Raw genomic sequence first — 14,318 nt, 5'->3', positions numbered from 1 at the left:
TGGCAGGACCCTCTGTGTGATGGCAGGACCCTCTGTGTGGCGGCAGGACCCTCTGTGTGGTGGCAGGACCCTCTGTGTGGTGGCAGGACCCTCTCTGCAGGGCTGTCCTCCTGGTGGAGTCTTTTGAGATAGTCCTCACCTGGCACACCTGCTCCACAATTATATATTTTTGGTTAGGGCTGAACAAAGGCATGGTGTGACTTCCCAGGATGTGAAGAAATGTCTATCTGTCCAATCAAGACACAACAATATAGAAGAAATAATTCCTCCAGGTTCACATTAGTGAGCCAATAAGTTTACTGGAATTACTGACAGGTCTTGGGAAGGGGTTACGTAGAGGATCATGGGTGAATCCGCAGTTATCAAAAAGTTCCAACTCAGCATGGATGATAACTCAGGAGAGCTCCATCATGGGTGTCCCCGCCTCCAGCCAGCCTTCCACTCCCTGTTTACTCCAGTAGGAACCCCAAGGAGGTTATGCAATTATCCTCCTTCCTATGAGGGAATATAACAGCCCCATTACCGATACTGCAAATCTAGAGTCGTTCGTCCTTCAGGTGTCCACAGCGTGTCTACTCCATGATGACCCATGGTCATGTCAGGGCTAGAGGAGACCCTGTCCTGACCACAAAGACCAGCTCCAGTTTCGCTTCTGACAGCTTTCCCCGTGTCTTCTGCTCTGTTGGCACTTCCGTGCCTGAATTAAAAAGTAAAATTCTTGTCTAAGCTAAGGAGGCAAAGCCCAAGTGGGGACTAGCAAAGCACCTTGACTGCAGGATTGGGACATGGGTGGAGTGCTTGGTGCCCTGTGACAGTGGAGAGAAGTGACTGAGAAATCAAACCCGCAAGGACTGCAAGGAGACTACCCCGGCAAGATGGAGGCTCCCAGGGCAGCTGGGGGATTGTCCATTGTTTTGTGCAGCTGTGACTGAATACCATAGGCTGCATAATTTATAGAGAAAAGCTTATCTGGATTCCCAAAGCTGAAGAGCTGCATCTGCTGACAGCCTTCTAGCTGTGGGAATTCTCCAGAATAAAGGCGTTCAGAGCACCATCATAGGGTGAGACAGAGCCAGGGGCGGCAGGTTACAAAAAAAAAAAAAAAAAAAAAAAAAAAAAAACCCAGCCAGAGGCCCAGGACGATTTCAATGGATTTCAATGGTTGCACTCAATGCACTCTCCTAACGACAAGGGTCGAGAGCTGCATCGCCTGTTTGCAGCTCCACCGCCTTTCCTAAACGGCCCTTTATTCCGAGGCTCGGCTAAGGCCTTCAGAGCAGGCCAGCTTACCTCCTCGCCTCCTGGTGAGGAATTTGCTGTATTTCGTGAGCGTTTGTACCTTCATATTTTCTCCCTTGTTCTCAGACATTACGATGATTTTCCTTGGATAAGTGTGCTCTGGGAGCCGGGTGAGGGTGGGTAGGGAAGCTGGGGCCGGGCAGGCGCTGGTGTTTCCTGGGGAAGGTCGGGGATGTGACCTGCAGCTCACTTAAGGCTGCCTTTCTTCCTGATTCTCTCACCCGTCTCCAGGTCCGGCTCCCTCGCCCCACCCCACTCCCAGCAGTTCTGTAGAGCCACCGCGGCTCCTCTACCCCTCCTCCTGCCCCTTCTTTCTGCGCGAACGCCACCGGTCTTGAGGAAATACTCTTATAAAGTCCGAGTCGGGTCGAGTAAACAGTTCCCTTTCGGCAGTCCCTAAGACGGTTAACTACTGTGCTCAGGTGGAGAAGCATGAATTACTTAAGGGCGCCAGGAGGAGGTGGTCACTTACATCGAAGAAAATTTCGCCAGAGCCCACGCGGCTGGAGCAGCTAGTCTGGTGCACAAAGACACAAAACGTAGGGTACAACGCGGCTCTCAGATGGTAGCCCGACTTTTCTCAAGCTGAGTGGATTGGTTGCCAAGATTTGCCTCAATAGCTCCCATCGTCGATAATTCACTTTTTCTTTTGCTGATATAAGGAGTAATGGTCCACAGAAGGCCCTTCAGCAAACAGGCAAGGAACAGGCCAGCTTACCTCCTCACATAGGAGAAAACAGCGCCCTTAACCAAAGGACTCTTCAGCGCCGCGGCCCCCACCGCACCAGAGATGTCATTGGAGTCAGGGTAACGGTGGGAAGGCCTTTGTCCGAAGGATGCCAGCTGGAAACTGCAGAGGACAAAAGATGCCTAAATGCCATTCCTACGTTTACAAGAAACCGTGTCTCGAAAACACAAAACGAAAGAAGCAAACAAAAGACACAAATGAGAAGGAATGTGTAAGATATTTTTAAACGATAATCTTTGACCAAATTTACCAATAAGCAAAAGGGGTAGCAGTCTGGGATTGGACAGGCACTTGTTGGGAAGATATCCATATAAGAAGTAATGAGTGTTTACATGTGCGCACACGTGTGTATGTGCATGTGTGTGTGTGTGTGTGTGTGTCTGCACATGTGTTGCTGGGCCCTGAGGCATATTAATATTAAACTCAGACTGTATCTAACTAACCTATGACCCCCAGTCCCTTAGAGAGACTTTAGCATTTCTGTGAGTTTAAAAGCTCGTGGTTCTAGAGTCTTGTGATGGAATACTCTGCCATTTGACAGTAAGCCACCTTTCCCTCCCAGCCTCTCAGCTCTGCCCCTCCACAGCTCCCCGCAGTCTGTGAAGATTGACAGGAGTTATTGTCACTCTCACAACTTTGATATTTTACACCATACCAGACCCATTGGGTATGTTTTTATAACAGTAAATGAACTGGAAAACAGGAAGATCTTTCATTCAGGATCAGCCACCATAGGTGAGTCTCCACTGCAATGTGGTCTCAGAGGGAGAGAGAGAGAGAGAGAGAGAGAGAGAGAGAGAGAGAGAGAGAGAGGGTTTCGTCTATCAGCAGCACACTGCCTAGGGGGACTGAAAGGGACCAAGATGTTGATGTCACGGGGAGGAGCACTTCATGCAGTTGTTCTTAGTAAGTTTGGTTTAATATTATTTTCACTTGTCATTAAATAGCCATAAGACAATGCAATGAGCCAGCTGTGATAGCTGTTATCTTAACCCGCTGGAGATAACAGTAAGGCCATCAAGAATTCAGGGCTGGATGAGCTTCCTGAGGCCTTGTCTTGACGATAACAAACCCCACTGTAAAAGTAGCTGTGATTTATTTTACTATGCATCTTAACATCTGCGGTGGGGCCTCATCACTTCTACATTTTTTTTACACATGCTATCTATGAAAGCGAATGTTGATTTTTGCTTGCAAGCATGGTTGTCATTTTGGGAGACTGCAATGGACAGTGGTCTTTCTGGCACACTGTAGAAAATTGTGGTACATATTCCCAGCTTTCCTCCTTTGTGTATGGCAGTGTTCTTGCTTGAACTATGCAGCTTCACCCACCAGAATCTCAGTCGGTGAAACATTTGTCCTTGTATTAATGAGCATCTGTTTGGTATTAGCATGATACATCAAGAGCAGTAGTTATTCTTCAAGATTCTCTTTCCTATTCCTATCCTTAAACAATTTGTAAATGTTCTCTAGTTTATATAGATATTTCTAATATTCACCTTTTGACTCTTGGTAGCTGCAAGTAATTTTAACCCAAGGTTCATTTACATTGTGTGTATAGGAGGGTTAACACTCAAAATATATTTTTCCCTAAGTGATTTTTGTTTGTTTTTGTTTTTCAAGACAGGGCTTCTGTGTGCAGCTCTGGCTGTCCTGGAACTTGTTCTGCAGACCAGGCTAGCATCGAACTGAAAGATCCACTTCCTTCTGCCTCCTGAGTGCAGGGATTAAAGGCGTGTACCATCACCTCTAGGCTCTAGGTGATTTTTTTTTTTTTTACAAAATTACTTTTTTCTCATGCTGATAACTAAAACACGGCTCCCTACCCCTGAAGTCTTCCAATATCAAGACACCCAATGCCCCAGCAGCCAGCTGAATGGGCTTCCAGGTCTGTTCTTTCACCAAGCATTGGCTGGGCGTCTGATGGATGCCATGTTGTCTTTCGCCCTGTAGGCACTGGAAAAACAGCCACATCTCTGCACGAGGAATTACAGTTCGCTCTGTGTTTTGGTGGGAGAGAGAAAGGATGTGTGTTGATGTAAAAGAAGCTCACAGGAATTAGGCACTAGCTTGTGCAGGACCCCTTTCCAGGCTGCTCACCCATATGAACTCACCACATCCAAGAGGCATTATGCCACCATCACATGAAGAAATGGAGGTGCGAACGAAGTAGATTACTTACCCCAGGTATGGCAGGTAATTGGCCTTCAGACCGGGATTCCTCAACTGTAGTGTGCAGATGATGACCCAGTGTGTATGAGGCAGGGAGTTCTAAAGCCAGCTCTCCAAGTGATGCTGAAATGTGAACGATGTAAACATACAGCCTTTTTATTTTTCTCTCAGCACCGTGTGTGTGTGCGTGTGTGTTTAGGTGCGTGCGCACAAACCGTTATGAGAGGCGTAACTTCTATAACCTGCTGCGTCCTGTAAATACGGAACCCATCAATAAGGTTACACCAGCCTTCGCTCCAGCTCCTGGCATTATGGACGTCCCAAAAACCCCTTCTCCATGAAAATCTACCCTGCCACACACACAAACTACATTAGTATGTTTTCTGATTTCCTGTGAACTGTTGAACTTTGCTCAAGGATTCTTATAGAAATGTGTTTTTGCTTTTGTTTCCCCTGGAGGGGGACGATGATGTGATAAATGGCAGTCGGAAGCTGTCATTTCCTCCTCCAACTAAGCAGGCAATAAGCTTCTCCCTCGTTTTTAATGAGAAACAAATGGCCGGTGATTTGGCTCAACGAGAATCGGATCCTGCAGCATTGTCCCTACAGCCACAGCCACAACTGCCAGAGAAGCTAAATCTTCCTAGCTAAAACAAAGGGTTCAGACAAAGATGAGACACTGAGCCGGCTCAGTCAACGCACTTTCGGATTGGTTACAATACTGTCCAATAAGAAAAAAGAACTCGTGTCTCCTAGTTACAACATTTTAGGTTTGTCCAATCAGATGATACTGCTTTGGAGCCCTCATTTAAATATAAGGATGACAAATAACCCTGCCTCCGCCGTCTCTCTGTTCGTCTTGGTGCAGCCAGTGCAGCAGGATGCCGGAGCCTTCCCGCTCCACTCCAGCCCCCAAGAAGGGTTCCAAAAAAGCCATTACCAAGGCGCAGAAAAAGGACGGCAAAAAACGCAAACGGGGCCGCAAGGAGAGCTACTCCATCTATGTGTACAAGGTGCTGAAGCAGGTGCACCCCGACACTGGCATCTCGTCTAAGGCCATGGGCATCATGAACTCGTTCGTCAACGATATTTTCGAGCGCATCGCCAGCGAGGCCTCCCGCCTGGCGCATTACAACAAGCGTTCGACCATCACGTCCCGCGAGGTGCAGACGGCCGTGCGTCTGCTGCTGCCCGGGGAACTGGCCAAGCACGCTGTGTCCGAGGGCACCAAGGCTGTCACCAAGTACACGAGCTCCAAGTGAGGCGCTGCGCGGGCGTCCCCAACCCAAAGGCTCTTTTCAGAGCCACCTTCCAATCTCAAAAAAGGAGCGTGCTACCTGTGTCATTCATTTGATGTACTTTGGGATGGGGATTGTACTGGACATTGGGACACGAAGGTAATACATGCCTTCTTTATAAAGATACATTAATAAAGAAATTGATTTGATTGAATTTTGGCCACAGAAAACGTAGTTAAGTGGATGGCTTCCGGGGGCATTTTGGGGTGGACTGCGAGGTTGGGGTGGGGGCGTCAGCAGCGGGGTCTCTCCTCATCTTTTCACCCTATCCATCCGCCTCCCCTATGTCCAGCGGAATGCCGTGTTGAGGCTCAGGTTGTTGTGCTTTCGTGACTGATGCTTTCGGAGCCATCTTCCTCCATCCCTTTGCTTCCTTCCTCCCCTTGCCAGGATTAGACCCTTAGAGCTCTTGCAGACAAAAACAGTTTAAACAGGTCTTCTGTGGTATTTTACTCGAAACGCCTAAAAATGCTATGCACAGCCCCTTGCTCACCAACGCTTACCACTAAGCCAAAATCTGGCCAGGGAAAATTCTGACATTTTATCCGTGCATGTATTTAAACGATGAAATGTTCTTTTGTTTCATCTCAATGTATACATATGTGTGTGTGCACATGAATGTAAATCATAAAAATGTCTGTATACATTAACACAACTCTAGTAAATGGTGAAACGTCCTTTTAAATAAAGGAAATCGGTGCCTTTAAAACAACAGCAAAAAAATAATAATAACCCTATATGTGCTCTGCTCAATTTATGTCTGCATTAATGACTAAGTGCAAGAACAGTCCAAACTACTGTCCCCCTAAAATTCCAATATGAGAGGTTCATTGTATGTGGGAGAAGCCCATCTTCCATGAGCTCCTGGTTGCCCCTGGTTCCGACTGCATGTTGGTTTCTCGGGTGGACAATGGCGTCTTTCTCCTCGCACCACCTCCAGTGACAGGCGCTCATTTGTCAACATTCAACCTCTCACTGTCTCACAGGAAAGGCGAGTCTTTCTGTCGGTAACTTCTTCTTAAAGAGACAGCTTTTTCCCTTGCTCGAAATTCCTAGTTTGTTCCCTAATAATTAGCAAGTTTATCTTGAGCATCTAGCTGAGACTGGGGAATGGCAGTTTCGTCATTATCTCAGACTGCACGCCTGCAGATTCCTCATTCCCCCTCCAACCTCACTAACATTAAGTATTCCAGATCCAGAAAACACATTATTTGCATTGTCTTCATTGCTATTACAAATTCTCACATATTTGCTGTACACTGCTACACTTTCCAATTGTTCAGTGGAATTTTGTACATAGTTAATTGTTCTCCATTTTCTATATTACAAAATCTCAACAGCACAGTTTTCCACAGTCTTTGTCACCTCCTTAATATTCATAGCCTACAGAAGGACAAATCTTCCCCATTCTGAGCTGTAGCTGCCAAAGTAACACACCTGGGCAGCTTATTCTCAACTTCCAATTTTTGTCAGGAAAAAAAATTAAAAATTAAACCATTGTATTACCAACAACTATAAATGTATTGTTATAGAACCATACTTGGAAATTGTGATTGTGTGCTAGATTTGCTCGCTGATTCTATCTTTTGTACTAAAAATGTTTAGGTTCATCTGCCAGGCTCATCTTTCTCCTGGAGACAAAGGTTACAGTTTATTGAAACCGTATGTTATCCCAGACCTAGACGAAGCAGCTGCAAATATTCCTTTAAAACTTGGGGCTGGAGAAATGGCCCAGGATCAAGAATAGCTCTTGCAAAGGATCTGAGTTCAATTCCTAGCACCCACAATAACTGGGTCATTAATGGCTGACAGCCATCAATAATGCTAGTTCCAAGTGATCTGACCCCCTTTCTGACTTCTGCACGCATGTGGTACACATAAATGCATGGAAAACATTCATAGCTAAAATTTAAAAATGGGTAGTTGACTCCAGGGCCCGGCCATCCAGGTCTGTAATGGAATACTTCCTCAGGATAGCAAAAGTGTCAGAAGCCTTGACAATCACTTGGCATCAGTTCACAGAGGATTGTATTCAGCCTCTTTATATATATATACATATATATATATGTGTGTGTGTGTGTATATATATATATATATATATATATATATATATATATATCCTGTTCGTGTTTTGTTTGGTGACAGTCTCACTGTGTATCTCTGAATAGCCTGGAACCTGATATGCAGACCACACTGGTGTTGAGCATACAAATATTCCCCTGCCTCTGCTCCTGCTCCTCCTAGCTGCTGCCATTTCAAGTCGACAACACCACATCTGGCTTCCAAATCCTCTATTTTGGACGATTAAGAATACTGGCATGGGTCCATGGTGGTGAATGCCTTTAATCCCAGCACCAGGGAGGTGCAGGCAGGCAGATCTCTGAGTTCTGGGACAGCCTGGTCTATATAGTGAGTTCTAGACCAACAAGGCCTACATAATGACACTGACACACTGGTGTGTGTGTGTGTGTGTGTGTGTGTGTGTGTGTGTGTGTGTGTGTAAGAGACAGCAGACACAAGACACCGTGGTTTCCCCTATGATGATGGAACATGGTTTATGTTTTCAACTGTAACTAAAGACGAAATGTACTGGGTCAAGGGTTATGACAAGGCTTCTATTAATGCGTACTTACTTATATCTTTTTATAAAAAGATGTCAAATGAAAATAATGCTATATACTACACACTAACTACTTGTACCCATGAATGGATCTGAATAAACAACCCAGGCAGGGGGAAGGAAGAGGGCTGAGTGGCATCTCAGTGGTAGAGACTTGGCTAACATACTAGAGGTCCAGAGTATAGTCTCCCACCCAACCCCTCCTCCCATCAAGCCTCAGCGGAAGACTCGGCTTCTTAAACAATTGTCTGCTTTCCTGGTGTACCTCTTTAAACACGGAGATAATTTGGTTGGCATGTTTAAACTTCAATAGAAAACTCTGGAGACCAGCAATTGGTAAAATGTAATATACATATAATTGCTGTTGGCAGAATTTGAGGCACAAGAAAGATAAGACAAATTCTCAGAGAAAATCATCTGAAATATCTGTTAAAGAACTTGGTTTACTTTGACCTGACTCGTGTTAATGTTCTAACGGTATTTAAGACTAATTAAAAACAAAAGTCCTATGTTGTCATTTTCATCTTGGCAGCTAATTGACTTAGTATTTTTAAAAAAATACTTAAGATGCTAACTTTAAAACGTTTGAAGTTGTCAAAAAATCCTTTTTATGTGGAAAGGGGGAGGCGGCACAGCTACTGAAGGAAATTCCAGTGGAGACATCTCCCGGCGACTGCCCCTTAACATCTGTCCAAACATATCTATTATTCTGTGCTAGAGACGGCGATAAGACTGTCAATATATCTTATAACGGTTCAAGTAATTATCATGAATCCTCTCTCCATAAATAAAAGGCAAACCAAGGAAAACTGTGTTCTTTCCACAGGTAAGATTTCCTGCCAGACCAAAACGGCATTCTCCGAAAAGAAGAAAAAAAATGCTGAGTGTGGAAAATTCTGATACCAATGCTTTACAGAAAATAAAGCAGCTCAGGGCAGCAATTCATTTGCTCAAAACAACAGGATTCTTTCCCAAATCCTTCCATCCCCGAACCACTAACCCTGCTGGCTGCTGCAGCTGGCTAGATCCAGCTCCTGCACACAGTCATTCAGGGTGTCGCCATGCCTTTTCAACCTCGGTTCCAGCAAACCGCTAGGGTAGGATCTATTGGATATTTATAATGCCAGAATGGTCATATCCAGGGGATAAGACGCCTGTTTATTCCAGGAAACGTTCTAAGGGAACGCAGATCAGAGGCCACCCAGGACGCGCGGTACCCAGAGTCCTATTATTCTTGTGACCTCGCCCACCTGGGGAAGACTTGGGGAGGGGACTCACGCCCCTTGCCTTCTCCTGTGGCCATCGTCCACATCCCACTCTTAGGAAGAGCAGAGCAGCTGCAGCCCTACATTCCTCACTCCAAACACATCTCTCTTGCTCGTACCCAGTCCTATCAGGTGCGTGACAACCATCAATGCCTCCACACACCGTGTTCAAGACCCTTTTAACGACTGTATGGGTGGCTCTGAAAAGAGCCTTTGGATTGAGGACGCCCGCGCAGCGCCTCACTTGGAGCTCGTGTACTTGGTGACAGCCTTGGTGCCCTCGGACACAGCGTGCTTGGCCAGTTCCCCGGGCAGCAGCAGACGCACGGCCGTCTGCACCTCGCGGGACGTGATGGTCGAACGCTTGTTGTAATGCGCCAGGCGGGAGGCCTCGCTGGCGATGCGCTCGAAAATATCGTTGACGAACGAGTTCATGATGCCCATGGCCTTAGACGAGATGCCAGTGTCGGGGTGCACCTGCTTCAGCACCTTGTACACATAGATGGAGTAGCTTTCCTTGCGGCCCCGTTTGCGTTTTTTGCCGTCCTTTTTCTGCGCCTTGGTAACGGCTTTCTTGGACCCCTTTTTGGGGGCCGGAGTGGACTTGGACGGATCAGGCATATTGGCTAGCTACTGTGGAGAGACACGTACGCCCGCTGCACCAACTCTATTTGTACGCCTCGTATTTAAATGAAGGATCAACAGTGCTCGCTTTTGATTGACTACAACTGCACATTACGTCATCGCAGAGCAAGGGATATGCAAATTAGGCTTGCCGTGTTCCTTTTCCGATTGGCTTACGCTGCTACCCAATAGAAAGGCGCAGTATAGCCTCCCTCCTGATCATATATAAGGGCTTGTTGGCTCTTACGGAGTCGTTAGCCGCTAGCTTTCTCGTTGGTTCGTTTTACTCTTTTGGTTATCAGTTGGAGATGTCTGGTCGTGGCAAGCAGGGCGGCAAAGCTCGCGCAAAAGCTAAGTCCCGCTCCTCCCGGGCCGGTCTGCAATTTCCTGTGGGCCGTGTGCACCGCCTTCTTCGTAAGGGCAACTACTCGGAGCGGGTGGGTGCCGGCGCCCCGGTGTACCTGGCAGCGGTGCTGGAGTACCTGACTGCCGAGATCCTGGAGCTGGCTGGTAACGCGGCCCGCGACAACAAGAAGACGCGCATCATCCCGCGCCACCTGCAGTTGGCCATCCGCAACGACGAGGAGCTCAACAAGCTGCTGGGCCGTGTGACCATCGCGCAGGGCGGCGTCCTGCCCAACATTCAGGCGGTGCTGCTGCCCAAGAAGACCGAAAGCCACCATAAGGCCAAGGGCAAGTGAGGCCCTTCTGGTCCCTAGTGCTACTTAACGGACACCAAAGGCTCTTTTCAGAGCCACCCACAACCTCAAAAAGAGCTGTACACTGAGCCTGTTACCGCCTGGTACTGACCAGGGCTGGGTCTCCCGGTTCCTTCCATGCGTTTGTGCATCTCCGCGCGGCGCCTGGGGTGGTGACCGCTCAGGCCAACGGCTTCCATCTGCAGTTGGCCTAGGGTCTGGAGGCCCCCGCGGTTTGTCCCCCACCACTCGTGTTAAACACTCGATTTCCGTTAAGGTTCGTGCTTGAACCTTGGGACACTTGGTTTGGCTGGAGTTAGCATTAGGCACTGGTAGGTTAGAAACTGGTGTCTCTAATGTTTCCGGTTCTACTGAAACGTAAGTCCACTCGAGTTAGGGTCTAATCACGTTGAGCTTTCCAAAAGTGTCAGGGATTTTTTTTTCTTTTTTTTTTTTTGTTTTGTAAAGCGAACAACTCGAAATTGTCGGACTGGAGCGACACAGGTCAGTGCTGCCCTATATATGTGGTAGTATTACAGATAGATGGCCATGATGGTGGTCTAGCAGGCGTTTGGAACTGATCAATCTTACCCACTTAAGTAGCTTAACCTTGAAAAACAAAATAATTAGTCGGTTTTGGTAAAACTAGGTTTGAGAGTGCAACAATGTCCAATAGTAAAGTTTAAAGGAGACCATGATTAGCATCACATCAAGTAAAATGGGAGTTTTTAGAGAGGATTTTGATTTCTACGGGCAGAATAAAGAATGGTGGGACAGATAAAATCACTACCAGTGGGAAAAGTGAGGGTTAAAGGGGATTAAATGAGTTATGACAATTGGTTAAAATGCCACCGAGTTCAACATGTGTCCCCTTTCCTGTTAACTGTGCTACTCTCTTTAAATGTTGGCAATACAGGACAGCAAGACAATTATATAATGCTCATTATATATACCCTACCAAAACTGGGTCTATTCAAGCCTGGACTCTCCAGACACCGTCTGTAATCACAAATCTGTATAAAATATCAACATCTCAAAAACCTGTTTGCCCAAGAATAAGCAATGTATTCAACTGTGAGTCTGAACCACACAATAGACAAAAACTGCATATAGATTGTACAGTCTGCTATTGGGTGGTTTCAGTAAACCAACGCCCAAGGGTTGGACCTTGAGATCTTCCCCTTATGTTTTTAGTGAGAATCTTCAGTTCTAGCTTTAGTTTGTGTGTATTCATAGATTATTGTAGTTTCTTAATCTCTTGAGTGGCAGTTAAACTTAGGAGTTGGATGTTACTATTTAATGGTGTCATGGAAGCATTGTGGAGAAAGATGTACTGAATTAGCTTCTCATCTCCCACTTCCAAGGCTTCCTGTCAAATGCACAACCACCATCCAAAAGGAATATTTAATTTTCCATTAGGGAAAATATAATACAAAGATGTGGCTTGTCTACTGCTCAGGGTTATGTGACCAGTGAATACCAAGAGAGCACAGATTCTCGATGTGTCTATAATATTACAGAAAGTTGGACTGAAACAACCCTGGCCTCAAAATCTAGTCCTCTGGATTACCATTTCCAGAAATGTAAAGTACCAGCAGCAGCTGCCTTGAAAAGAGAATGTTCACTGGATTCAACACCACATGGCCATGCCTAGGGTATATGCCCAATAAAATGGAAATAGATATCTAGCAGAAGCTACACAGATGCAGCGATAGTATCATTTATCCAAGCTAAAAAGAGGAGCCCAAATATCCATCAGCTGATGAACAGATCCGCAAGACGGGTTTGTCCGCATAACGGAGTGCTAGTCGACGGGAGGGAATGAAGCGCTGATTCATGCACATGACTGGACCTCAGTGTCCAGAACAGGCATGTTCCACCAATAGACACAGGAGCCGGGAGGGGAGAGAACAGAACTTCCTCGTGTGGTTGTGGAAGAAGACAGGTGATGGTCACAACAAATGTACCAGATGTCCCTCAACTGCTCACATGAAAGTGGTTCATCATATCTTGTAAATCTCACCTAAGTTTGAAGAAACTCGGAGTGTGTACCAAATGGAAAGAGAAGGGCCAGCAAGATGGGGGGAGTAAAAGAGCTTGCCATGCAAGCATGAATTCCCAGGTCCCAGGCAGCGCAGGGCCAGGTTAGCACTTGACCATAATTCCAGTGCTTCTAAGGAAGATAGGAAAATCCCTAGAGCTCCCAGGCCAGTTTGCCTGCTATACACAGCAGCTAACAAAGAGACCCTGCCTCAAGGTGGAACCTGAGAACAATACCTGAGATGGTCCTCAGACCTCCACACGGGAGGCACATGTTTGCCTGCACTCATACATATACATACATTCATACACGCGCGTGTGTGCATGCACACACACAGAGGGGGCGAGGGAGGGAGAGATGGAAGCCTGGAAGTGGGGCGGGGGCCAGAAGGAAGACCGATGTGTTCCTGTGCTTGCTTTCTAGAGCAACACTGACCCAGCTCAGGTAGGAGGAGGTTGAACTCAGGTACCCGAGCTGCCATCATCAGAGACCACGTGGAAGAGCAGGTATGGACATCCTGATACCGCAGCCCCTCTGAACCGGCCTTGGCAGTTCGTCTTGGCAGGTCCGGCCCACATGTGTATTGTGTGGGAGCATGGAGGTCTTTTCCTGACCCACAAGCCTGTAGTAGAGTGATTTTAGGACACTCTCCACGTGTCCCTATGCACTGCTGTTTATTGAAGACAGGAAAAAGAGATAGAGGGTTCCAGAAGCATGCAGCTGGAGCCAGCCCTGGAAAGAGCTGCAGACACTGTTTGCAGGGAGTGGGAGCGCTCCACCCGGCTCCCCAGCATCCTAGTTCCTCTTCTAGGTGTAAGTCTTTCCTCCAGCCCTGCCTCCCACATTCGGTCTCAGCTCTGTGGGACCATTTCTTTGCAGGCTCATCCACATGTCCAATAATCCCCCACATCAAAAAATTAAAAATAGATCTAGTATATGATCCATCTCTCCAGCTCCTGGGCATCTATCCAAAGGAAATGAAATCAGTGTGTGGAATAGACATATGGACTGACATGCTCTTTGTGGCGCTGTCAACAGCTAAGACATGGGACTAACCTAGATGTCTATATAGGAGCAAATATATCTTCAAAATGCGGTATATACACTGGGCAGTGGTGGCACATGCCTTTAATCCCAGCACTCGGGAGGCAGAGGTAGGCGGATTTCTGTGAGTTGAAGGCCAGCCTGGTCTACAAAGCAAATTCCAGGACAGGCTCCAAAGCTACACAGAGAAATCCTGTCTTGAAAAAAAAATGACATATACACAGATTAAATACTACATAGGTTTGAAAAGCAGCATTTCATTTGTTATCATGTGGATGAACCTAGAGGACATTACAGTATCCCTTGGTGTCTACAGGGGGATTGGTCACAGGAACCCCGGTACTTTGAATTATGTCAACATAACTTCTAGTACATAATGTGATATATTATAGGGTAAGTAGTTGTGCTGGATTGATCAAGAATCATTCTCATAAAGCTCTCTGCATGTGCAGAAGAGATGACGAGAGAGAGAGAGAGAGAGAGAGAGAGAGAGAGAGAGAGAGAGAGAG

At 46.6% G+C, this 14,318-nt stretch overlaps 3 protein-coding genes and 1 long non-coding RNA gene across 4 annotated transcripts; 2 read left to right on the top strand and 2 right to left on the bottom strand.

Annotated features, from left to right (window-relative positions):
- Positions 1 to 6: 6 nt before the first annotated feature.
- LOC113456330 lies at positions 7 to 4,378 on the bottom strand. Its single transcript, XR_003377150.1, has 3 exons — positions 4,230 to 4,378; positions 1,291 to 2,149; positions 7 to 697 (listed from the first exon to the last, which is right to left on the bottom strand). It is a non-coding gene; the product is annotated as an uncharacterized LOC113456330 (long non-coding RNA).
- Positions 4,379 to 5,050: 672 nt separating this feature from the next.
- LOC101986638 (histone H2B type 3-A) lies at positions 5,051 to 5,687 on the top strand. The gene has a single exon (XM_005349993.3). It carries the CDS (start codon positions 5,101 to 5,103, stop codon positions 5,479 to 5,481), a length of 381 nt encoding a protein of 126 aa, XP_005350050.1. The 5' UTR covers positions 5,051 to 5,100; the 3' UTR covers positions 5,482 to 5,687.
- Positions 5,688 to 9,605: 3,918 nt separating this feature from the next.
- LOC101986350 (histone H2B type 3-B) lies at positions 9,606 to 10,038 on the bottom strand. The gene has a single exon (XM_005349992.3). The coding sequence runs from the start codon at positions 10,021 to 10,023 to the stop codon at positions 9,643 to 9,645; it is 381 nt and encodes a 126-aa protein (XP_005350049.1). The 5' UTR covers positions 10,024 to 10,038; the 3' UTR covers positions 9,606 to 9,642.
- A 296-nt stretch (positions 10,039 to 10,334) lies between these two features.
- LOC101986071 (histone H2A type 3) lies at positions 10,335 to 10,759 on the top strand. The gene has a single exon (XM_005349991.3). It carries the CDS (start codon positions 10,335 to 10,337, stop codon positions 10,725 to 10,727), a length of 393 nt encoding a protein of 130 aa, XP_005350048.1. The 3' UTR covers positions 10,728 to 10,759.
- Positions 10,760 to 14,318: the final 3,559 nt, after the last annotated feature.

This window comes from Microtus ochrogaster, chromosome 7 (assembly GCF_000317375.1).
Source record: "Microtus ochrogaster isolate Prairie Vole_2 chromosome 7, MicOch1.0, whole genome shotgun sequence".
NCBI classification, from domain to species: domain Eukaryota; kingdom Metazoa; phylum Chordata; class Mammalia; order Rodentia; family Cricetidae; genus Microtus; species Microtus ochrogaster.
The sequence above is the reverse complement of the archived record's forward strand: the minus strand, read 5'-3'. Positions and strand labels throughout refer to the sequence as shown.